A 24,779-nucleotide genomic window follows, 5' to 3' on the forward strand; every position below is an offset into this window, starting at 1 on the left:
TCCTCACGTTAGCTCCAGCCCCCAGCAGGACACGGTTCTGCAGCACTGGGCTGCACTGCTGTGGAAACCAGGAGAGTTCTCCTTCTGCCCTGCCTCTGACAGGCCACACTATTTCTCCTTGCATGAAAATAAACTTCATGGACCTTCTTTGGTGCTCACACATTAGCCCGAACTTGACTCTTCTGCTTTGTTATTTTCCTTACAGGTTGACCAAACATGAGCCATCTTCACCCACAGGGAAACTGTGTTCAGTACTTTTGTATGTAAAATAACTCTGAATCTCCAGAAGCATTTTACTAATGAGTAAGTGAGGTTCACAGCACCTAATTGCACAGGGAGGTGATCCAAATGAAGCTCTCAAAAGGTGTTTTGGTGAGCTGAGCCTCCTGGTTAACTCCAGAGCCCAGGGGAATGGCAAGCCCCCATGAACTGTGACAACTCAACAAAACTCACAGGGCAGGGGGGGCATAGTTCTGACTCCCAGTATTCTTATCTCATTTCACTCTGAGACAGCCTGTGCTCAAACAAGGTATCTGTCAATTTAGGAAACCTGCACCAGCAGCTCCTGATCTGAGGGAATTCTGCAGATTCCAACCTGCCAGGTAAGTCAGCTGTCAGCTGTGACAGTCTGTCATGGAGAGTTCCCACATGTTCCTGAAGAAGAAGCCTTTTGCAAGGACAGTAAAAGGTTTTGCACAAGTGACAAAGGAGATCAGAGACAGACACATTGCAGAGGCAGGGCAACTTACAGTGTTCATGGCACCTAGCAAGAAGCTCCAGGTCATCTGCGTGGTAGTAATCATAGCCTGACGTTCCCAGAACCTCAAAGGGTAAATATCCTATAATAGGTGGAGCCCTAGGAAGGAAGCAAAGGGCAGGGAGTGAGCACAAAGCTTGACTCTTTGACATCCTGGCAGATAAGCTGTGATACAGCAAGACCATGCTTCACTTGGCAGGGAAAGCTGGAGTGGGTTTTCATACAGGCAGTGATGGATTTTCATACACAAACCAAAAAACTGACAGCGAGGGAGAGGTACAAATTGAGAAAATGAAAAGGTGTGTGTTTACTGTTTCACAGCCTATTCATTATGTGGGTGTAGAGAAAGGCATGTACATATGTGAGTGACTCAATTCATTAAGGATGCTTGTGAGACACAGCTTGAGAAATGCTATGGCTGATCCTGCACATAACAACTTGGAGCCAGAGTAAAATTATCCAGTAGGTTGGATGTAAGTGTCATCTGGGTTAGTAACTGGAGAAGAGAGAATAAGTGGGAAGCTGCAGTGTGTGTCAGGATCAGCTTGGGAAAAAGTAATTGCTCCCCTGGAAAAGCTTGGGAAACTACAGCCAACAAAACTTTCTGTGCTGGTAGTGCAGATAGCAATAGGCATGGGGCTGATTTAGGGCTGTTTGTGCTTTGGTTGGTAGAGAAGGAATTGATGAAGTATTTAGATAGGCACATTGCAATGACTTACTATTCTGCTATCAATTCTAGATTTTTCTAGGCAAAACATGAGATTTTTTTAAAGCAAGTATCCTAACACAGCCTTCACCAGAGCCTGATAGCTTATGATTATGAAATAACACTGAAATGTGGGGAGAAAACCACTGGTTTTGTCTCTGCTCGCTGTATCAGCACATCACTCCATCTTCCAGAGCTCAGGTCCAACCCTGCCTGCACCAACTCAAGCACTCAGTGAGGCAGGACCTGTGCTAGCGTGGCTGCAGGATGTGCTGATGGTGCTCACTGCCAAGTTCAGTGTGTTTCTCAGGAATAGGGCAAAATGGTAAATAACTCAAAATGGTGATGGTGCCTATCAAACCTGCCTCTCCTGCTGCCCCTCTCCTGGTCAGCTGAGTGATCCTAAGGAAGAAGGCCATAAAGTGGCCAAGACTATGAGGAAAAAGCTATTTCAGTGTTTGACACGTGTTTGGATGGATCAGTCCTGAGTTTCTTGGTTATTACTGTGTGAAATGCTCTCTTGGCTGAGCCACCCAGCTCCACATTTTTCCCCTTGAGAGACACAGTGGGAATAGGTTATTCAGCCACAGAGAGCCCAGGCAGGTCCATAACTTCTCTCCTCCCCACAGCTGTGGGCAGCCTGGCACCAGGAAATGGGGGGAGAAGGACAATTTGCCTAACAGCAGTCCCAGGAGGAGCAAGGTGTGAGCAGGAGCTCCTGAGTCCCAGCACGAGGGGTTAGCTAGGAGAGCCAGGCCTCCCCTTGACAGCAAATCCCCTGGAACAGAATGTGCTGAGCACACATGTGGTCTCTGCCACAATACAGCTTTATTTATTTAAGTAACTTTTCATAGCACTCTGTTCCTTTTCCTGATGTGACCCAGATTTCTGGTAATGATGATAATATGTGTATTTATTAAAGTGTCCTTGCTGTCTCTTTGGCAGAATGCATCACTTTTCTCCTACTTTTAATAACATGCTTATATTCAAGACAATAGTGTCTTTCAGATGCACATCAGATAAACATTTAAGCTGACCAGGAAAGTATTATGCTTCCCTGATATAAAAGAAAGAAACCACAAAATGCTCTTCATCTGTCATTTAGCAAGGAGATGCCTTGTGGAGCAATTTAAAAGTGTCTTGTTAGCTCAAGTTCCAGTGTGAGATCTGCAGCTTGCTGTGCAAATGGGAATGCACAGTCTTTAGAGAGTCTTTTGGGTGCAGTCTTTTAATAAATGAGGGGGAAATGAGAACAGTACCACAGTGCAGAAGAGAAACAAATCATTATCAAAGTTGACAGGTTTCCTCTATACATATTTACACAGAGACCCAGAATACAGATTTTTCCTTTCTTTCTCATGTTTATCCACATCTCTGGAATGTTTTTAGGAATGGTTTTATTGCATCTGTCTTTACTCTGATTTGAATTGTGATCATGACAGCAGAGGTCCTGATTACAGCTTCTGCTGGGTACCCTCTGCCCTGCTGATGGCACACCTCAGTGTCAGGCAGCCTGTGGTGATGCACATCAGCAAGAAACAGCAACATTCCCAGTGTCCTGCAGATTGTCCTGGAGAGAGCTTGGAACCAGTGATTAAATGAGACAACTCCCACAATCTCCTGCTCACTCTTGGGTCTGAGCTCATTGCTGGCATCTGGATCTGTCACAAACTCTGCCTCAGCATCTGCATCATCCTAATTTCCTCTCAGTAGCAATGGCCTCCTCTCTGGGGATGTCAGTGGGACTGGAGTGTCTGCAAGCACCCAGCACAGAGATTCCTCTCTGAGTCATAACCCACATTCATCAAAAGACTCTTTGACAAGTTTCAAAGTAGCTCCTACTCAGTTTTTTCAAGGAGCTGCTGGGACACAGCCCTGTGGAGAAGCAGCTCACTTCATCAGTGACGTGAGGGGCTCAGGGCTCTTTTACAAATCTTAACATCAATCAGCTGATTCTAAAAATGTGCAGACAGGCCAATTAAAGTCTAACAAATCTACTCCAGCAAGATCTCATCTGAATTAATAATTATCTGACTGTCCCAAACCACACACAATCAACTGCAGAGGTGTTACAGGGTCAGTTCCTCCATGCTCCAAGGTATGATGTGAGGCACACACCTTCTGTTCTATAGAAATGAAAGTTATTACTCATTTTTATTTGCTCTCTCTCTTTCTTGCTCTAAATGTGGAGATGGTATTTAGATTTTTTCCTCACTAATTTTTTTTTTTCCTTACAGCCTTATTTACTGTTTTTAGTAATGACTACCTTTGCAGAGCTCACAAAGGGAGGAATAATGAAGAGAGTAGGATTTTGCAATGTGCTTATGCACAAATGTCAAATACAGAGAAGTAAGAGAGTGAATAAAACCCTCCAGCTTCTTTTGAAGAAAATTAATCCTAAATTAAGCAGCTTAATAAACTGGTTCCACTCTGTTTCATTCACCAAGATGAATTCTAGTCCACCATATTGCATTGTCAAAAACTAATCTACAATTAAATAATAAAATCCACTGGTTTTTATTTTGATTTTAGAAATCCTATCACTTCTCAGCTGAAAAGTCAAAAGTTTATTGACACAGTAAAAGATTTAGTTGGAATCCTGGAAGCTGTAGTTGTAGAACAGAGGAGCTAAACCAATATGGAGAACATATTGGGATCCACACTGCTCACTTTCAATGACTTATTATCTTGGTTAGGAGATAAAACATTCTTCTAGACATTTTCCATGGTTTCTTACTTGCCTAAAATATAGAAAATAGTGAATTTAAGGATGCCTAATAGCTAAGTTCAGGGTACTGCTACTCACTAAGTTGCATGTAATTAGAAATATTCCATTTGGGATCTCAGGCAATAGGTATACAAAGTTTTCTATTTTTAAACTACAGTTTATTTATTCTTCAGTGACTAAACCCAAATCTCTTACCTGTGGTCCAAGAATAAAAACTTCCATTCTAAACTATGCCTCGATGTAAATTCTTCACATGGCTCTTCAACATTGCAGAGCTCCTGCAAAAGAGTGGGTACATTCAGACATTTAATTCTGTGAAATGGCAAAAGGAGCCTGCTATCAAAACCTAGCCTGCATCTTGTTGATGTAATAAACCATAGCAGAATACAGTGCTTTTAAAGCACTTGACTTATTTTCCTCTAAGGAATGTGTAAGACTTGTTTTATAGATGCATGAACTGATGAAAAATGGCTGAATAGTTTACCTTGAGCTGAATTTCAGAGCTAGGATAAATAGTCAAAAAGTCTCATCTTGCACTCTCTAGGCAAAATTCCCCAGCTTTTTGCAAATACTGGTATTTGAATAGGGATGGCAGCTCCAGGTCCAGCCTCTAACTGAGCTGGCTAATGCTCTCTTGAGCAAGCAGCACCTAGGGCTGTTATCCCTGCCATCAGTGCCACGGGACATTTACAGACCAGCAGCAAGAGGCCACAACACACATTTTCAATGTTTCAAGACACAGATCCTTACACAAAGGAGTGGTGGATGCACATCTTTGAAGGCTGCAAATTCCCAAGTGGAGTACCTGGTCACCTTGTCCAGGAGCTTCCCTCCGAGACACGCCATCACAAACCCACCTCTTCTCAAAAGCAGCTTCTGCTTCATCCCTTATCTTTCCAAAATACATATTTATGTCATGTCCCACTCCCAGCTCTTGTGTTGTGATTTCAGGGTTTACTCCAGAACCCCGGATCCCTCCCTGATAATTCCCTGCCAGGTGTGTCAGTCACCTCTCCCTCCCCTCCCTTGCCCCCTGCCAAGCACTGTCAATCCCGGCATTCCAGAAGGGCATTGAGTGATTGGCAGATTCAAAGGATGCCCTCTACCCCCTGGGGGGGCATTGGGCCATCCAGATATCCTTTGTCCCTTGAGACCTCCTGCCATGTACTGGTTGGTGGCTCCCTACCCCTTCCCTCCCCCTCTCCCAGGGTTAAAAGGAGCAGCACCCACGGGGTCAGGAGTTCTGTTGGAGCTGGTGCTGGGTTCAGAGGCTGTGGGCCAGAATAAAGCTCTGGATCCAAACCCTCCATCAGAACCAACTCCTTTCCTTCACCATTGCCCTAAAGCTTCTCCACCAGAGGGAAACCCAAGGAGCAGACCCTGTGATGGGGGGAAGCTCCATCCTGCCACCACCAGAGCTCCTGCACGCCTGGACTTGTCTCCACGTGCCCAGCTGCAGCACCCAGCCGGCCAGAAGTGTCTCTGGGGTGAAACACCACAGTGCCACTGTTTGGTTCAGCACCAAGGGCCAGAGAAGCTCTGCAATATTGGTAACATCCAACACCCATCCAGAGCCACGTCCCCTCTGCAGCAGCCCCTGCTCCCGGCGGTGCCGCAGCTCGGGCTCACCTTGAGGAACTGCGGCGTCACCAGGCGAACGGTGGCTACCAGGCAGATCTGCTCCTCCGGGGCTGACCTGAAAGCCCGTGCAATAGCTGACTCAAAGCCATTACAGGAGGGTGTAGGCACTAGAAACAACCAGACAATTTATTTAAGAAGAGGAAGGGGAGGTTTCTTCTCGTGTCAAGACAGGTACAGTGACTGGAGAAACCCAGCAACCAGCTCCTGCTGCCCACAGGGTGATGCCACCCTGATCCACGCTGGTGTTATTGAAAGCATGACCCTGTAGGCTCCAAGGTACACAGCTGCATCCACCCACCCAGGGCAGCTTTGTGAGACAGCTTGGAACAGCTCACAGTGTGCAGCTGCAGTCTCCTTGCCAGTCTTTCTCCAGGCCAACATTTTCAAGATTCAGGATTTTACAGGCATCTCAAAGTACTTAATCTCTGTAAAGTGACATTACACTGCCACAAGTGAAACAGAATACCAAATTTTACTGGCTATTTGAATAAGCAGGCTGCTTTACAATTGGCAGTGGGTATCAGCTTTAGGCACAATATGCAGGACAGTGCACTCTTCTGATCAAGAGACTCCCCACCACTTTTGTATGAAAAATATACCCAATGTATGCACAGCTCATTCCATCCCTGACAGTTATGGGGCATTTTCAGCAGAAATAGAGCCTTTAAGATGTGATAGATCAAGACAATTTAAAGGAGAGAGTTGGAGAGACAAAGCTAGGCTGGAACAGTAACTTACCATGAGTAAAATATTTAAAATCCACTACAAATTTCACATATTCATACATCAGGGGTTCGTTTGGATCTAAGCTGCCTCTTGCTAAATGGCAACAAAACTCTATTTGTTTTTCTGCTGAAATGAGAGAGAGAGAGGGAGACACAGACAATGTTACTAGAAGTCTGCACTTTAGCTCGCTCACATATTTAATTTATCTACCAAGTGGTATCTGAGCACACCCTGCTGGGAAGCTTCTGATGCCCAGAAGTAAATATATAACTACTAGGAGTAATTATCATCTGTTTCTGCTTAAGGAAATGTATTCTCACCCTTTTTTCTTGTCTTTGCAGTCACCCCAGTCAGCTGAGTGTGAAGGCCTGGCTGCACTGGATTTCCCCCTGATTTCATGGATGTAGGATTTCATACAGGGCAGGTCATGGTATTGCAGTGCTCTGCTCTGGCACTGCTCAGTAGGACCAAAGGGCACTGAACTCACCCTAAGCCCTTCCATTAGCAGTGCAGGGCACTGTGCCAAGCTCTAATCCAGTTTTCTGCCCCAAGTCTGAACTCTATGGATTAGACCACACGGCCTTCAGCCTGAGGGAAACCACCCCCAGGCAGAGCATCAGGAGGTTGCTCAGAGCACCATCAGGCTGCTCAGAGCATCAAGAGGCTGCTCAGAACACCATCAGGGTGCTCAGAGCATCAGGAGGTTGCTCAGAGCATCAGGAGGTTGCTCAGAGCATCATTAGGGTGCTCAGAGCACCATCAGGCTGCTCAGAGCATCAAGAGGCTGCTCAGAGCACCATCAGGGTGCTCAGAGCACCATCAGGGTGCTCAGCTCCCACTGGTGCTCACGGGGCAGCAGGGATGGGAGCCCAGTGCTGCTCAGTGGCCTTGCCAAACCCACTGGGAAATGGGTGGGGGCTCAGCACAGGTTGACACATTAATTTATGAAACACAGATGTTGGGAAGATGCTGCTGCCTGCTCTGGTCCTGGGGACATTTTCTGAGGGGAAGGGACACGGGACAGCAGCCAGCAGCACAGATCCAGAAGGACTGTTCAGATAGGAAGCTGCTTAAGTTACCTTAGGGCTTCTCTTGTGTCCTGAGACATGCAAGCTACCTGAGGAATAATGGCTCTGCCAAAACTATTTGGGATTTCTTCAAATTTTTTTCCTTTGAGCCCTCACTCCTTTCTCAGGGTTAGTCTAGCATCCCATCTGGGGAAAAGGATCTACCATCCAAGGGGCAAAGCAGATGGTAAAACAAAGACTTGTCCTAATCAAAGAGCAAGTACTGGGGGCACATGGGAACATCAGAGATGTGATGCACTAAAACCCACAAAGGCAGCAAAACAGAAGTGGCAGGCAAGAGCCAGCTGGAGAGCTCTGTGCAGACTTCCCTGGGAGCTGTTTACCTCTGGCAAACTTCTCTGACCGACAGACAAGAGCAGAGCTTACCATTCAGAAAATCAGCTGCAACAGGATCTGTCATGAGCACGTGTGGAGAAAGCAGCTTGTACACCTCGCTCTGCTCCCCCTCAGGCAGAAAGTTTAATATATTTTGGTCCACCAAATCTGACTGATACAAAAGAATGCTTTGTCATGTTCAGCAGTTCAGCCTGACACAGCCACACGTCTTTTCACCCCTCAGCAGAGCACAGACACTGCTGGTCTGGTGCAGATGCCTAAGACAAGGAAGCCCAGTCAATCTAGGGCAGAATGTAACCCCTAGACTATTTTACCCCAGGATTACTATCTATTTGCAAAAGGTTGAATGAGTCCCAGAGGCTGCCCTTCAGTTCAGCAGATACAGGCTGGAGAAGAAACCCTGGTACCACAGGAATATAACATGATGAGAGGTGAAACGTTTTTCTTTGAAAGCATGACACAGAAGGAGGAGAGCTCCTCCCTACATCCTCCATTTGTCTTCTGGGCTGAACATCTGGCAAAATCAGCTTGACCTGCAAGTGATTCAGTGCTCATCAACCCACACATCCTGATTAAAGGGGTTCTACCAAAATGTCAGCACAGATTTGTTCTTTGCACACATGACATTCAGGTAACTGCGTGCTCCAATTTTGGCTCATATAGGGCATCCTTGCTGCTTCATGCTTGGCACCAGATAAAGAGAAAAATGTTTTTGAGGGGCCAAGCTGAAATTTCTGCATCTAACAACTAACTAGTTTCTAGAAGTTCTCCCAGAAAACTCTGAGGCCACACATTTGTTACTAAAGACTATGGGTTCAAAGTAGAAAAATCCAATGTCATTCAAAGAGCATAGATTCAATTCTGAAATAATATTTACATTATCTAAGAAGAGCTCCAGCACTCATTTCACAATCATAAGATTTTCCATTAACCTGGTGGGTCAAACACCTCCCAGACCTTTAGATGGATAGCCAAGTGATGAGCTATGAGTACAGTGATTTTGCATAGCTGGTTTATTTTAAGCTAACTCACAGACCCTGGGAGAGAATCTGCTATTCACAGGAACTTGAGAAACTCCACAAGAGTTGGTTGGTTGACCTCCCACCCAGAGCCAGTTCCCTTTTTGGCTGGACAAAAGCAATCCCCAGCCCTGCACTGACTGATCTGTCTAAGGAGGGGATGAGCCTCAGGGTTCTGCATGGTCAGAACTTACCGGTAAGTGTCCGAGCAGAGATGAAACACTGTCAGACACATAAATAATAATCCCATCAGTGGTAAGAGCAATGAGAAAGCCATCTAGTGCCTAATGATAATAGGCAGGAAAAAAAAAAAAAAAGAAACACAGAATTATGCAATGGAAAAATTTAAAATATTTTAGATTCTTTAGTGATGCTTCTAACAGCTTAAACCTCGCAGAAATTAATCAAAGAAATGACAGCTCAACGTGGAAAAACAAAAATTACACATGCTGTCTAATTCAACATTCTTTTTATATTCTTATTTTCTCATTCTCATTATTATTAAATTGACTTGTATTTTTCACCCAGTGAGTATTTATTTAACATGAAGTGAGACAGTGATGCTTAGAATTTCAACACCCACACAATCCTGCTGACTTCAGTCACTTCATTATGTGTTCTGAATTACACAATAGTTAACAAACTCAGTGCGTAAGGAGATGTCAGATATCATCATGGCAAATCCAGCTTTGTGGATGGATAAGCAGAGACAGAAAAATTATACAATTATGTATTTTTAGCAGTTTATGGACAATATGAAAAGGATCTAAAGCCTTATTTATTTTGCTTAAAGCACTGATTTGTAAGGTTAGTGACAAAACAATTTTTAGGCTTGTTTTGTTTGCCCTTTCTCATTCACAGTGGTTTCTGTCCCAGAGTTAAAGCTGTCTGTCCCTTCTAAGTCACTGCCTGTGCTCTTCTCCTTGGATATTGTGTTCTCTCTATTCTTCACAATATCTCCTTGTACCATTTATGCAGTGTCTGTCCTTATTCTTCCCTAACATCAAGATCTGGGAGGTTTAATAGCTGGTCAGCACTGTGCACAAAGCCAGCTCTTCTAAAGACACTGTTAGGCTTCTCTGCAGCTTACCTACAGGGAGCCAAAGATGCAGCGTTCCCCATGCCCCCCCCTCACTGCCCCACTCTGCCTTTGCTCTCATTCAGTCCTCTCTGGAAAAAGACCACTGATTTGAAGCAAACTGTTCAACTGTCCAGAGTCCAGCAAGCCAGCAGTTATTACAGGGCTTGTTCTCCCCCACCACTTCCAATCTAAGGGGGGAATTTGTTTTGATTCAGCTGGAACAAGCTGGCTTGTTTGGCAAGAGAGATCCCCAGAAAGAATGAACAGACTTTTCCAGAGAGGTGAGTCATGACATCCTGATGAAAAGGAATAGCTAAGACACAGCAGCACCTCCCAGCTCAGCCCAGCATCCACCCTTCTTTTGGTGGGGCAAGGAGCAGCAGCTGCCCACGCAGGGCAGGAGATGTCCCTGCCAGAGGAGAGTGCAGCACAGACCCAGGGGAGAAATGGAGGTTTGGGGGCTGTTTCTAGATCAGCACAGCATTTCAGAGGTGGGAGTAGAAGAGCTGTTTTCCTGAATGCACTTGAAGGCAATTCAAGCAGAAGAGGCAGCACTCCCATGGAGAGGACAGCAGCGCCCAGGCAGCAGCTGCAGAGGCAGCACAGGCAGTGCTGCCTGCCTAATGGCATGTGGGAGGAACAGAGCTGCTCTGCTTTCTTCAGGCCCTTTCAAGTTTTTCTTTCTTAAAACTGCCAGCTCTAGTGGCTCTTCTGAGAAAAGGAAATTCTCTTTTTCCTCTCTCACCAGGCCAAATCTGGGCCAAATCAGCCTTGATTCCCAAACAAAAAGCCATTTCTCTTCAAGGGGAAGCAATCTTATTTTTAATTCTGTGTCTGCAAAGCATTTAGTACAACATTGGTCCTCTGTCAGGTTTGCATTGTATGTACCAGCAGAGTAGAAATCATTAACATTGGGACCTACAGGTGCAAAAGAACTGTATGTCCCTGAACTACTCCACTGAACTGATTATTTCTCACTAATCTATTTAATTTCTTCTTACCTCTAACATCAACTGGGTGAACTCCTCGTTGCTAAGAAATGAAGGCTTCCAGTCTTGTCTAATCTGACAGGCTTCTGTCTGTGCTGTGATTTCTTAAAGAGAAAATATCAAAAAAGCATCATGACTCATGCCACTTGGATTTTTTTTTCCATTTTCAAGTAAGATTTCTTTAAAGAGGCTGTTAGAGGAATAATCCTTATATCAGTCTTCACACAAAGCCTTCTTGCATGCAACAGTCATTTGCCATGCTATCATAATACAAATGCATTAGAAATCAAGAAAGGGAAATGGAGACATTTTAGGTGGCCTGAAGATAACCTTAAAAAATTAAGATCAGTGGGCTAATTTTAGAGTAGTAGAGCATCCCTGTGAGCAAAGGGTCTCTGAAATTCTGGATCTGTTTCTTTCAACTCTGGAGCTGTTTCACAAGCTGCTTTTGTGAGTGCCCAGGCAGCAGGACAGGCTTATTATCTCCTAACCCAAGAGACCTGGGAAGATGGCACAGAACAATCTCTCCCCTGACTTTTGTAATGGGCACTGCTCCTCAGCTTGTCTGTTTGAGAGTGCACAAAGCAGGCCAGGGGATGTGGAGGTCAGTGAGGGTAATGATGAAGCCACAGTAAGAGGCACACAGCATTGCATCTTTTCAAATCTGTCTGTGTTTAACTGGTCAGCAATGTATTCAGCTCTAGCCATGTCCTGAGACCCTTATTCTGCCCCTCACTCAGGCTCATGTCCCCTCTGGGTGCCATCTGAGGTTCTTGGGAAAAGCAGTTTGCAATTTTTGGTGGAAGCAGCTGCAGGGCCAGCACCCCCAGTACCTTTCTGTTTCTGTAGGAAGTCGATGGTCCTCTGCAGTATTGTGGACTTGTCCATCTTGAGAGGGTGGCCATGGCCCTGCAGCATGGTGCAGAGCTCCTTAATGAGGACATTGAACTGGTCTCTCCTCTTCTTCTCAGATTTGTTGCGTGATGCCCTGGGGACAAAACCACAAATGCCACTAAGCAGAGTGAAGGACCTACAGCACAAACCAGGGTGAGGCATCTACCCTGCCCCAGCAAAGCACTTAAATACAGGAATCTAAACTCTGCTGGGAATGTTTATTTGCTTAAAATTGGGCTTGCACACAAAGGTTTTGCTGGTTGCAAGACTGAACTCACCAGCAGCAAGGAACACCTGGAGGTAACACATATTTGGGTTCATTTGGGAAAGATCATAACCTGGTATACATTTCATACATTTCATTTCCCTCTGTTTCAAAAGCAGTGATAGTGAAGGTGTTATGGGACAAATTCCTCCAGTAGGAGAAAAGTATGTTCATGCATATTCATGTTTTGCTTACCTAATTTTTATGAACTTTTGTTTTGCAGTTAGTACACACACAGATAAAAGTCAAAATGTGAAGGATTTCTCTGATTTGCACTTGCAAAAGGAGCTTATCAAGAGACAACACTGTGCAGAGGCAACTGAACTGCAGAATGAAATCTTGTGTGTGGTCTTGAAAATCTACTGCTGTGATGTATGAAACTGGGAATGTTACAGGTCTGGCTGCAGAACTACAACTGGTTTTCAGTTCACAAATCAAGAATATTCATTAGGCTTTCACCCTTCATTAAAAACAAAAAAGGAGAAAGCAAATCCATTTAGTTCCTTCCAAAGTTTTCTTTCCAGTGCTCATATCTGAGATAACATTTTCATACAACCTCTTCCAGCAGTATTAATTTGCTTTACAACCGTATTCATGATGATACATACTTGCTGTGATCTAGACTGAGGGTGCTATGCAGAAAGCATTTCCATTCATATTCAGGTTGGCATTTGGATGTTCTCAGATTCAGCATTCCCAGCCATCTCTGCTTTGGCACTAGTGTACAATGACTAAACAGAACTGAGCCAAGTGCTTCTCTGACAGGAGACTAACTCAGGCCTGTGCTAAAGCAGGAGTGCTGAGGGAACTCTGCCCCAGGTGGGCAGTACTGCTTGATGCCAATAAAATCACAGGTCAGGAATCCTGATGGGATGGCACGAGCTCCTGGGGGCTCAGCAGTGTAATTGAAGGCCCACTCAGCCAGATAAGCCATTGCAGGGGTGGCCAGACTCTGTGAGAAGCCTGAATGGTGACTTAAATGATGCTGCTTATGGTCAGCTATCCACAGCCTGTAAACTGTGTGGGAGCTTTGCCTCTGACACCAGTGGGGTCAAGTTCATTGTCAAGCACTGGACAACACAGCATTTACAGTTCTCCTCCAGGAGTGCATGCTGTCATACCTCTTTGCCCTGTCCTTCTCATCTTCATCCATCAGTTCGTTTACACAACACAGGGCTCTGCAAGGAGAAGACAGAAGCACTTACTGAGACACATTCCCTGTCTTGCTCAGAATGTCAAAACGTGGTGTAGTGGTTTGTACTTAAAGACCTCCTGGATGTTTCAATCTTCCCTTTCCTAAATTCCACTCTTGGCATGTCTTTCCTTGCTTGTTCACTCAGCTACTGAGGCATGAGAAGTGAGACTGCTGCTACATGCCCAAACATCCACCTACAAGGACCTGAAAGGGAAAGATCTAACAGCTAGCAGCCCCTCAGCCTGCCTTTGTCCTGCCCTCTGAGCCAGGGTAGGGAATCCTGCTGAAGCACCCATCTCTGCACAGGAATCAGCATCTTCCTGGCAAATGCAAGAGCAAAAAAGAGAGAAATCTGCCCTGGTGTTTGCAGCAGGCAGCACCTCAGCTGGGCCTGTTCTGGGAAATCACATCAGTTACTGGTTGGTTTCAATCACTGCCCACCCTGCTTGAAAAATGTCTGAGATTTCTTTTCCAGTGGAAAGACACAGGAGAAAGAAACTGTGCTAATCCCCTAAAGGACTGGCATTAGGCATGTTATCAGGATATCTAAGAGATGACATGACAGACAGGTTAATCCAGAGCATCCTGCAGCCAACGACTGCTGCTCGCCCTGGTGGACTTCTCCCACATCATCTGAGCTGTGTCCTGGGATTCATACCCAAGGCTTCAATTTAAAATATCCTCCTCACCTGGCACTCACCAGGGATGGAGAAAAGTGGCAACAACTCCCACTAAGGACACAGTACTCTCAAGCTCCATTAAATGATGGAAAATTCAACACAAAGGTAACTTCTTCCCTGGTGACTTGCTTTCTGTGACTCAGATGGGCTGAGTCTGAGGGACAGAGAGCCAGGGAGGTGCAGGTGAGGCAGCTGCTGTCACTCCACACCACGCTGCCCAGGTCAGCTCTGCTGGACTGCACCCCTTCAGACACCTCCAAAGAGGAAATCACACCCATCCCCACCCTCAGAACCAATCTGCCCCCATCTCCACTGAGCACTTTCCCTGCAAAACACCCCATGCTGCCCAGAACTCAAGGGGCATTTTTCAATAGGTACATCCAAAAGATTTGCTCTGTTTAGAGACTACTCCAAGCTCAAACAAGTTGGTAGCTATAAAAATAACACAAAACAGAACCACCCACAACTGTCAGGAAGTCAAGGATGATGCTCACAGCAACAGCTACAAAATTTTATCCTTCCTTCCCTGCTCCAGGGCAAGGATCTCCCTCCCTGCAGATGACCTGGGCAGAAGATACTGCATGAATTATTTGTTATGAATGCACTCCATAGAGAGGGAGTGGTTCTCACTGCCTGAGTCACCAAAAGCTACAAGCCAAATTAGAAATTACCTGTTCTATTCCTCAGATTCATCAGTCCAGAGTGACAGAGTGGGATTAGCACTTCTTATCACCATGTAAATAGAGATGGAGAAAAATTAATCCTGGAAGGAAAAGCAAGTCCAGTTAAAACACAGTTGCAGGTAAGACAGCCTAGACAGCTGCAATCACTTCAAGCTGAGAAAAGTCTACCACCACAAATTAGAACCATGCTCAGGTATGACTAATGAAAGCTCAGCAAAGCAATGGGAGTCGGACCAAGTTCTTGGGCTCCTGGCTCTGTGGGCACCACCTGCTGCCACAGAAGCCACCTGGGAAGGCCAATGTGACCTCTCATGTCCAAAAAGCTGTGTTGACCCAGCAGGGTGGGAGAATGGCCCTACTGGCTTGGAGCCACTGAGGATCAGCTGGAGTTCTTCCAAAGTATGACATTTTACCTGGTGAGCTCTGAAAACAGAACTATGACCTGCACCTCATCTATCAAATCTTGCAACCAAAACCTCCTTCAAGACAAACATGATCAGCAAAGTCAGCACAAGCCACAACCACCCAGCTGTGAATGGACCCAAGGCCTCCCCTTAATACTTGCTACTGATGGGACACACAAAATCTAGGGGAAATATCATGTAACTCCTGCCACCCCAGAGAAGCTGCAACTGGAAATAGCACCTGCAGAGCAAACTTAAACTCAGTGGATCTGCTGTGTCTCTGTTCTCACAGCAGTGCTACCCCAGGCATGCTTTATTCCAGTTCAAAAGGAGCATGTTATTTGTTACCCCATTGAGCTGAGGCTCTTATCCCCACTGCTCATCCCTCAGTGCTGTTCTATCAAAATCACTCAGTTGTTTCTTCTCTAGAAGAATGTCCCCTACAGATTTGGTGACTGGGGATAAGTTCAGAGATACCCAGGTATAAAGAAAAGTCTTTTTAAAGCAATGGGTTAAATTATGAAAAAATGCTTGTGGATACACAGAAAGATCTATCAAAAATTTTCAGGGAACGTTCTTTTTGTGCAGACTTGACCATGCAAAACTTCAGCTAAAGAAAGGGATTTTTCCCAAGCTTGGAGTGCAAAGCATTATTTTATGGAAACTGTATTTTATGGAAGCTTTGCCCACAGGTTGTCTAACAACTGAAAGCTCCCAGGAAGCCTGGTGGGTTTTCTGCCTCATCAGAATGGTTGGCCTCCCACCCAGCTGGAACAGCAGCAAGGTGAGGGAAGTCTTGGTCCCCAAGAGTGCCAACAGTACAGCTGATGCTCACTGAGCCCAAACTGGGAAATGAAGCCTGGGCTCTGCACTCTCCAGGAGGAGCTGTCACTCTGCTGCAGTACAGCAGATGTGGGCTGCCAGAGGAATGAGGCTTCCTAATGAAAGTGAGCAATGCTCTCAGCCATCACCAGACTTGGAGGAGCTCACAGAGTAAATGTCCATGAAAGAATTCACAGGCCCAGCCACACAGAGCAGCTTTTTGCATGATGCAGCAGGACAGTGAGCAAGAAAAAGTCTTAGCAGAAGACACCTAAGGACAAAATAATCTTAAGTGGATTAAGCACTTCAGGACTGCATTTAGCTAAGTGCTTTTTGTCTTGTTATAAGACAGAGCTAAATATAGTAACCAGAATACTTAAGAATAGTTTCATAAGGGTGGTATACATTCCTCAGCCAGCTAAGACACTTAGCACCACTGACAGCAGTATGTCTGCAGGTTAAGAGTATTTTAAATAGATCCAGATAGAATCTCTTTGACCTTAACTGCATTAACCAGAGGGATCAAAATTTATTTATTGCCTGCTGAAAATCGCCTTCTGTACCACTTTGAGAGAGGGATTCCTGAACTCTGTGGGCAGGTAAAGAGGAAACTGGTCAGTGCTGCTGGCATTGTTTCTCACCCCACCTACAACAGGTGAGGATCAGCTTCCTCACAAAGCAATGCACACCCAGCACTGCTTAAGGCCCCCTGTAAAAGGGAATGATTTTTTCCTTCCTTTGTAAAAGGAGTCTCAAAAACCACTCATAGCATTTTAAGGGTACATTATATTTCAGACTTTTCAAATATCACAGTATTTGAAGTTGTTTCCAGGGTTACAGAAAGGGTAATGCAGCCAAATGACAGCCTTAACAAGACAAATGGACTTTGCAATCATCAACTAGCTAAAGCATTATTCCATGCTATCTGCTATATTCTGGCACATTTTTTACTGAAGAGAGGAGGACAGAGGGAATTTTCTGTGTCACAGAACTATCTGACTCCAGGAACTATCTAAAACTGCAAACCTGTGAGTAAAGAAAATGTTTATTTATTGACTTGCTGCAAACCATCAAAATATTAACATTGCCTTAGAGTAATTCTTAATGGAACAGTCAGACTTGTGTCCTGAAACCAGCAGCTCCTATGAATGTTTCATTACAGGTTAAATTTTAGTTATTTGGTTATGTCACTCATGGCAAGGCAAAGATATTTCTCTGAGAGATGCTGCCCATTTCTTTGTGATCAGCAGTGAATAAAGCTTTCATCCATCACCTAAAAGTGTCCCTGAACCCGGATGATTTGATTGCTTTTCCCAGCTATAACAACTGTTCTAATGAAAAACGTTCTCTATGCATAGAAGCTTTGTTCTGCTTGTATTTGAGTTTTCATAGCATTTTGCAAGAAAGTAACATACAGCAGTTAGGGAGTCTTCAAATCTATACCATAGGAAACACTTTAATTATGGGAATGTGCTGTGCTAATAATTTTCACAGACTTTGTATGCAATGAATTCATCAGAGAGCCCTCAATTACAAGAGGCAGCACTTTGTGGCACGATGCAGTCACAAATAAGAGAGATAACACATTCTGCAGCAATGTGATTTACGTGTCAGCATGCCAATGTTTCATTACTCTTGAGGCAACAGGAGGGCACAACTCCCTGGCAGCAAAACAGCTGATTTCATTTTTAAAAGGCAGAATTTAACCTCTTCAGTAAAGTGCTGGCTCAACTGTGAGATGCTTATGTAGATGGCATTTGAAAAGCCAAGCAGGGTGGCTGAGTCCCTCTGGCTGTTTAGCACAGGGAGGATCAGCATCTCTGCTGATGCCCAGCAGCCCTGAAGGCCTGGCCCTGCTGCCAGTGCTGTGCCACCCAGCCCTGCTCCAGCCATCCTCTGTCACACAGGGACAGATGTTTGCCCCAGTGTCACAGCGAGCTGTGCCATCCCCATGTGCCAGAGCACCCCACAGGGCACGGCCTCACCTCTGCTGAGCCCCAGCCCAGCATGAAGGCATCACACAGAAACACAGAGACTAAACCAGGTGTGGCAAAGGAGTTGCCTGTCTCTGTTATTTGATCTGCTTGCTTTTTCTTATTGCTTATTTCTGCCTCTACTTCACCCTCTCCTTTCCTTGCCATGCCTTGCCTTCTGCTGTTCTTCACTCTTTTCTGCCCTTCCCTCACTTATCCCCTGTACCCAACATCCATTGGATCACAATTCAGAGAATTGGGTCTCTTTTGAATATGGTTTCTCTCCATCTTGCTCTTTCTTATATCACCTGTCTTCATCTTTCCATTGCTCTTTCTCCTCCATGTTCCTCGCTTTCTTCTTCTCAAGAGAGAAAAACTGTACAATGATCTGAGTTTTGACAATCACCCAGCCATTTCACTGTGGGGACTTGGCTGGGCCAGCTCTGAGGCACACATGCCTGACAGGTTCTCTTTAGGGACACACTGCCTGAGGAATCAAGGCAAATCAAAGCAAATCCACCCATCTGATGGGCTTTGCCTCCAATGTCCAGCTCAGGAGCACTGGGTCCTGTCCTGCCTGACAGCTCCCAGTCCCAGTTTCAGACCCTCTTTGGAGGAACTGGGATCTGCCCCAGGTCAGTGGTAGAGCTGTGCAGCTCCAAGCTGGACACAAGCAGCACCCTGGATGCACAGGGTGGCTGAGGGAAGGGCAGCACAGCCCTCCACAGCAGCAGCAGCACACCCTGCAGCTCTCTGGGGCTGCTCTGACTGCACCTGAACCCTCACAGCACCTTTGTTTGCTGCAGCGTGGGTGATGGTGGTCAGTGGGGGAGGGAACCAAAAGTTCTGCGTTTCCCCTTTGTTACCTGCCAGAAGTGGACTTTTTGTGCTACCACTGTAACTTTTGCATCCCAATGCACTTGTCTACAGCATACTCTCCCCTGGTTTATTGAGCTCTAAATTTAGCTTGTTACCTGTGACAGATTTATGACAACATTCATTACAGCAGTAACAGCTTCAGACAGAAGCTAAAAAGTGTCCAAAGAAAATGGATTATACCAAACAATTACACCATAAAAAAGGCTGTAATGGAACACTGTGATTCAGCACAGAAGTGAAATGAAATATACAGGCAGGAACAATGGTGGTGTGTTGGGTTTTTTTGTTTGGTTTTGTTTTGTTGTTGTTTTTTGTTTTATTTTGGTTTTGTTTTTAAGCAATATATGGTGCTTCTGCAAAACGAAAGGCAGAAAAGGATTAAAAACTAACAGATACTTGAAAAGAAAAGATGATTACTGGAACATTTTGTTCTCTAGGATTTCTGTCAAATCCTGGAGAAAATAGCTGCCCAAGTTTGCTCTCTTCTAGCAAATTGCTGAACCTTGCAGGGTAAAGATACAACATTGTAGAATATTATTCAAAATGTCTCTGGGGTTTCTGTAACAAGAAGAACATGCATCTAATTAATTCTACCAATTTGTCTAATGGCCCCTTAAAATTCCCAAAACATGGCAAAAAGCAGAATGCTGATTCACAGCCCTAAGAAACACAAAACTGTACTTTTAGCACAAGCAAAACAATATTTCTTCTGCAGTCTTGGGTGGATACCTGTGTTCATTTGTTGCCATTCAGTTACTACAGGAAAGGTAAATAAATGTGTGTTGTGATATGAAATGATGATATCCAACCTATAAACAATTATTTACTGTGCCTGACTCAGACAAAGAGCCAAATAATCCTCAAGTAATAACATGACCCTCCCTCATGTGGGATGAGAGCAAAGGTAGCTGTTCACAGTCAGTCCTTCAGCAGCAGTTGAGATTGTGTATTTTCAGGGCAAGAATATTGAAAGTGAATGGTCAAAAGTCTTTTGAACAGAATGTTCTCCAACACTTAAAGCTCTTAAAGCTCTGTTTCTGGGGGATCCAAATGATGCAAATGCATGTGTGTGGGGGTGAGTGCATAAACACATCTTTTACTTCAGGGCAATTTGCAAGAAAATACCGAGAGCCATTTCTAGCCAGGAGAGCAGTGGTGACATTCAGGGTGACTCCTGCAGTGCTCACCTCCTGATGCTGGGAGTTAAGTCACCATTGCTGCTGGGTGCATGGGAGGGGAGGTGAGCAGAGAGCCCTTTCTCCTGCCTGAGGTCACTTCCTATCAGATTCACTCTCCTGGCAAATCACAAAGGCGTGGGGGGTGTGGGGAGGTTAACCCAATAAATTTCAGCAATGAAAACAGTGACTTAACCAGCTAAAATAATTCCTCCCAAAGCTATTGATTCTCCAGCTTAAAAAAATCCCACCATCTGATCATAAACCTGGTGTTGAAACTCTGGCTCATTTCAGGGTTTCATTCAGAAGAGCTTTAACACTATCAGAGCCAACCAGCAAGGTCAGTTTAAAAGAAGGCAGCACTCTGCTCTGTTGGCAGGGTTATCTTCTGCAGGACTGCCTGCCAAGCTGCTGCTGGGCACCCTGACCCCTCCTGCTCCATTTTCAGGGAGTGCCAGCTGGAGCAGGGAGCAGGGATCACCAGACTCCCTGGAGGTGCTGTGCATTACTCCCACCAAGAGGACACAGCTCACATCACCTGCACTGGGGGCATTAACTGAGGTCCTTGGGTCCTTTTTCAGTTTTGGATTTTGTTTTGGCAACAAGGTAGGTACAAGGACAAACATGTCAAAGCTGCCTGTTTGGATGCATCACCCTGAAATCCTCTTGTAATTCCTCTTCCATTTACTATGGGTGAAACTTACCCTAAGCAGAGAGCTACACGAAGTCTGTGTGTCATTAAACTGCCTACCTTTGTGCCTTGAGCTCTCCCAGTCCACAGAATAAATGTAAGCATTAGACAGCAAAGAAAATCAGTGATCTAATTAAACTAAATACCTTCTCCTCTACTTTTCTGAGTAAGAGAACACTCCCAGCAACTACCAGTTCATTGAAAGAGGCAATAATAGCATTCGTGTCCTTAGCTGTTCTCTTTTTCTCCTCAAAAAAAAAAAAAACAAAAACATTTTTTGCATTGTTTCTTCTTTGCCTTCCTCTATCTTGCATATAAAATGCATTTCAGATGCTCGAGGATGGTACAGATAAGGAGATGAGCACTTGTGCTTGGTGTTTGCTTGTGCTGGAGGTTGAACTCATATTGCAAAAATAAAATGTAAGGCCCAAGGGGCTGCTTGCTCTGCACAGTGGAAGCAGAGCAAGCAGCCTGCAACTGTGTCAGAAGTGGGTCCTACCAATTAATTCTACCAATTTGTCTAATGGCCCCTTAAAATTCCCAAAACATGGCAAAAAGCAGAATGCTGATTCATAGCCCTAAGAAACACAAAACTGTACTTTTAGCACAAGCAAAACAATATTTCTTCTGCAGTCTTGGGTGGATACCTGTGGTTATCCTGAAACCAGGTGGTTTCAGGGCCACACTGCAGAAGTGTCTGCTCCAGAGGGTCAAAACCACTGTGTGTGACTTGGCTTCATGATGCATCTACTCCCAGCCTGCAGGACCAGCAGATGGTCGGAGCTATTTGTGGGCTGAAGGGTTTTCCTTCAAAAGTGTCTTCTGTCTACAAGCACTGCTCCCTGGCCATTGCTCTACAGGTGTGCCTCAGCTCATTTTAAAGGCTGGCAGGAGTCAGGATGCAGCCATGGAAGGGATGCACTCAGCACCCCTGGAAGCAGGAAGAGTCCAGCAGCTCCCAGCCCTGCTCAGGAGAGGAGCTGGACACCACCAGGGCTCTCCCACTGTCTGAGCAGATGTTTAGCAGAACTGCTCCACACCTGCACACCAGGTCTGCCCCTCTCTGGCATGCTTGGACTGACTGTGTCAGAGCCTGTTAGAAGCACACAGCTTGCTAACCTGCATCATCCTGACTGTGACCAGTCCTATGGCTCTGGATGCCCCTTCCAAGAAAGGACAATTCAGCTGCTCCTCTGCTGCTGTGGGGAGCAGGTGGGAAGGCAGCTGGATGGGCTGGATGCTGCCCAGTCAGTCTGCAGACAGCCAGCAACCTTTGGCCCCATCATTTCTGCCCTTCCTTAGATCTGCTTGGTCCTCTGCACACTCTAGGGAGCCCTTCAGCTGGAGAACTCTGGGAAGTTTGGTTCTTGTTCAGCATCCTTTGATTTCTACTGAACAATGTCTACTTTTCTGACTCCTTGCAAGCAGCTTGCTGCCATCCTTTCTCCTGTCTAGTGCTTTTACCTCAGGAAGTCTCAGCACACTACAAAAAAAGTTACCCACCCTTGTTGTACAAATGAAACAGGGGCACACATTTTACTTCTGTCTCCTTTATACAAGTGTCCCAGTTTTGGGAAGCTGAATTTGAACCAGTGAATGCAGTTACAGCCTAATTTTCAGTAATGCTGAAATCCTGCATATGCACCTACAAACACTGAACATTTTGGAAAAACTCGACCTAGATCATTGACCCAAGGTCATGCAGCAGAGTTAAGAAGTGAATCCAGATGTCCCCATGATTAGCTCTGTCTACTGGCATTCAGTCAAGTCTTCCCTCCTAAAATAAGCTTCCTGAAGCATCTAAGACTATAGTCTTAGAACTCCCCTGAACACCCAGCACTGGTAAGACCTGATTTTCAAATGCAGAAGGAGGGGAAAAACCCAGTTCATTATTTTCTCCTCAAGTGATCACTGAATGACCAATCAAAGGGCAGCTCAGAGTCATTTGATCTCAAACTTCTTCCTATAAATAAAAAAAGGAAGATTCTTCTCCCTTTTCAAACAGCATGAAGAAAAAATGTTCTGCCTCATTAATTCTAGACCTGAGTAATTAAATCTGCTCTCTGATGCAATCTGTTTCCCATGTGTATCACCAACCTGGAATTTCTGGAACTCAATACATAAGGAAGCTATTCAATAAAAGGAAATAATATGACAAAAGGATTAGAGATAGGTCTGAACCAGACTGAAAGACTCCCTATATCTGAGGATAATCCAATTCCTTATCCAGTGTTCACTTTTCAATTTTGACCAGTACCTCAAACCAAACACTGCAAAAACAATGGATCTCCCAGAACCAGACCACCTCTCACCTCTGGTTCAGGGGCAGAAGAAAAGAGGGAACAAGGTGAGCAGACCTGTGTGGTATTGCAGCAGAAGTGGAACAGCACTACCTGTCTGTACAGCTTAACTGCTTGGCAGAATAGAACAAAACAGAATATTTCAGTTGGAAGGGACCTAGAATGACCAGCTAGTCCATCTGCCTGACCACTTCAGGGCTGACCAAAAGTTAAAATATGGTATCATGGGCATTGTCCAAATGCCTCCTGAATGCTGTCAGGCTTGGGAAATTGACAATTCCTCTCTAGGAAGCCTGTTTCAGTTTTTGACCACCCTCTCCTTAAAGAAAGGCTTACCAATGTCCAGTTTATGTAAAAGACCTGTGAGAAAATTATAAGGAGCTTTAGTAGCTAAAATTCAAAGTCTTCCCTGCAAGCTCAGTTATATCTACTTATCCATTAAATGAATATCAAAGGATTCACTGCAGCTGAGCCAAGTGACCTCATTTTCCATCTTCGGCTTCATGCATTCAAGTTCAAGCATAAGAAACATCCTTACCCTCTTGGTGTGTTTAATTCTAGAGCATTTCAGGTATAATCTGCACCTAAGTCAAAAGGCATTTAAACAAAGCCCTTAGATTTCAAAATTTGTCTTATCCTCATTTGGCTCCCAGAATTTCAGCCGCTTTCCTTCAATGCTCTGCTCACATCTGCGCTCCAGCTGAGCCACGTTCATGCCCCACTGACCTGACCACTGCCATCTCTGTAATCTTGCAGCTGAGAATAACCAGCAATGCACTCAGTCCCTGTGAGCATCAAGAGCCTGTCAAGAAGGAGGAGGCAGAGAAGAGCCAGCCTTTATATAACAGGGGAAAGTAGGATTTCACAGAAAAAACATTGTTCAGCTGAGGTGAGTAATGGGAGCTGCAGGCCTGCAGTGCCCTGGGGTCCAGTTCCCCTGGGCAATGGGGACCAGAGGTGTCAGCACCTTGCAGGATTACTCTCTGCAATGGCAGCTGGCAGATATTTTTCTAACAGAGAGCACAGCAACATCGTTCACACTCATCTGATTCCATTTGCTGCTGCTCCTGTTCAAACTCAGCTAATCCGATCAAGTTATTTCTTGGCCTGTGCCTTAAAGCTGAGTAAGTAAACACCTTTCATAAGGCCTGAGCCCACTTCTTTCAAGTGCATGATTAAGGGCTAGACTCGAGCATTATTGTGGGAAAACCTACTACATTACTTGCAATTCCCAAAATCACACTCTCAGGTGTCTTGAAGTGGCACTTTCCATCAGTGTTTTACTCCTTGCATGACAAATATGTAATACAGTCACAAAGGGGCACAAACACCAAATATCCACCTGTGTTTCAGCTGCCCTGGAGAATGGCTCTCTGAGCTGAGAATAGCTCATAATGGCACCACTTAGAGACTATGATGCAAAATATTTTCTGTGGCTACCAGACCTTCTCCACAGATGTTTCTTCTTGTTTACTATGAAGAAGGCAGTTGATAAATATAGTCAGCAAATGTATTTTGGACAAAGTCGTACTCATCTGTAGTATTTGCATTAAGTAACACTAGTAGACTTAAGCAACAGAAAAGATGTTGGCCCAACTGTAATTCCTTCTCTGGTACAGCAAGGATGAACTATTGAAGATTACAAGTGTTTTTCAAGAAGAATTGTTGCCACTTTTGCTGGTATTGCTAATAATATAACTGATCTTGATAATAATATAACTGGAGTATTTTTTCCTTTTATTAAAAC

General features: G+C 44.9%; 1 protein-coding gene across 5 annotated transcripts in view; it reads right to left on the reverse strand.

Annotated features, from left to right (window-relative positions):
* Positions 1–24,779, reverse strand: part of PASD1 (PAS domain containing repressor 1) — a 51,506-nt gene that overhangs the window by 13,593 nt on the left and 13,134 nt on the right. For 2 of the 5 annotated variants that reach the window (XM_050974298.1, XM_050974299.1), the window contains 10 exons: positions 14,777–14,868; positions 13,352–13,408; positions 11,905–12,059; positions 11,084–11,175; positions 9,196–9,285; positions 8,013–8,133; positions 6,571–6,684; positions 5,821–5,939; positions 4,387–4,469; positions 750–856 (listed from right to left, as the gene is read on the reverse strand). In XM_050974298.1, coding sequence (XP_050830255.1) covers positions 750–856; positions 4,387–4,469; positions 5,821–5,939; positions 6,571–6,684; positions 8,013–8,133; positions 9,196–9,285; positions 11,084–11,175; positions 11,905–12,059; positions 13,352–13,383 — 913 coding nt within the window. In that variant the 5' untranslated portion in view covers positions 13,384–13,408; positions 14,777–14,868. Of the gene's footprint in view, positions 1–749; positions 857–4,386; positions 4,470–5,820; positions 5,940–6,570; positions 6,685–8,012; positions 8,134–9,195; positions 9,288–11,083; positions 11,176–11,904; positions 12,060–13,351; positions 13,409–14,776; positions 14,869–24,779 lie in introns of those variants that run through there. The other 3 variants (XM_050974301.1, XM_050974300.1, XM_050974302.1) reach the window with 3 other exon arrangements.

The sequence above is a fragment of the Serinus canaria genome, chromosome 4A, assembly GCF_022539315.1.
Source record: "Serinus canaria isolate serCan28SL12 chromosome 4A, serCan2020, whole genome shotgun sequence".
Classification (NCBI taxonomy): domain Eukaryota; kingdom Metazoa; phylum Chordata; class Aves; order Passeriformes; family Fringillidae; genus Serinus; species Serinus canaria.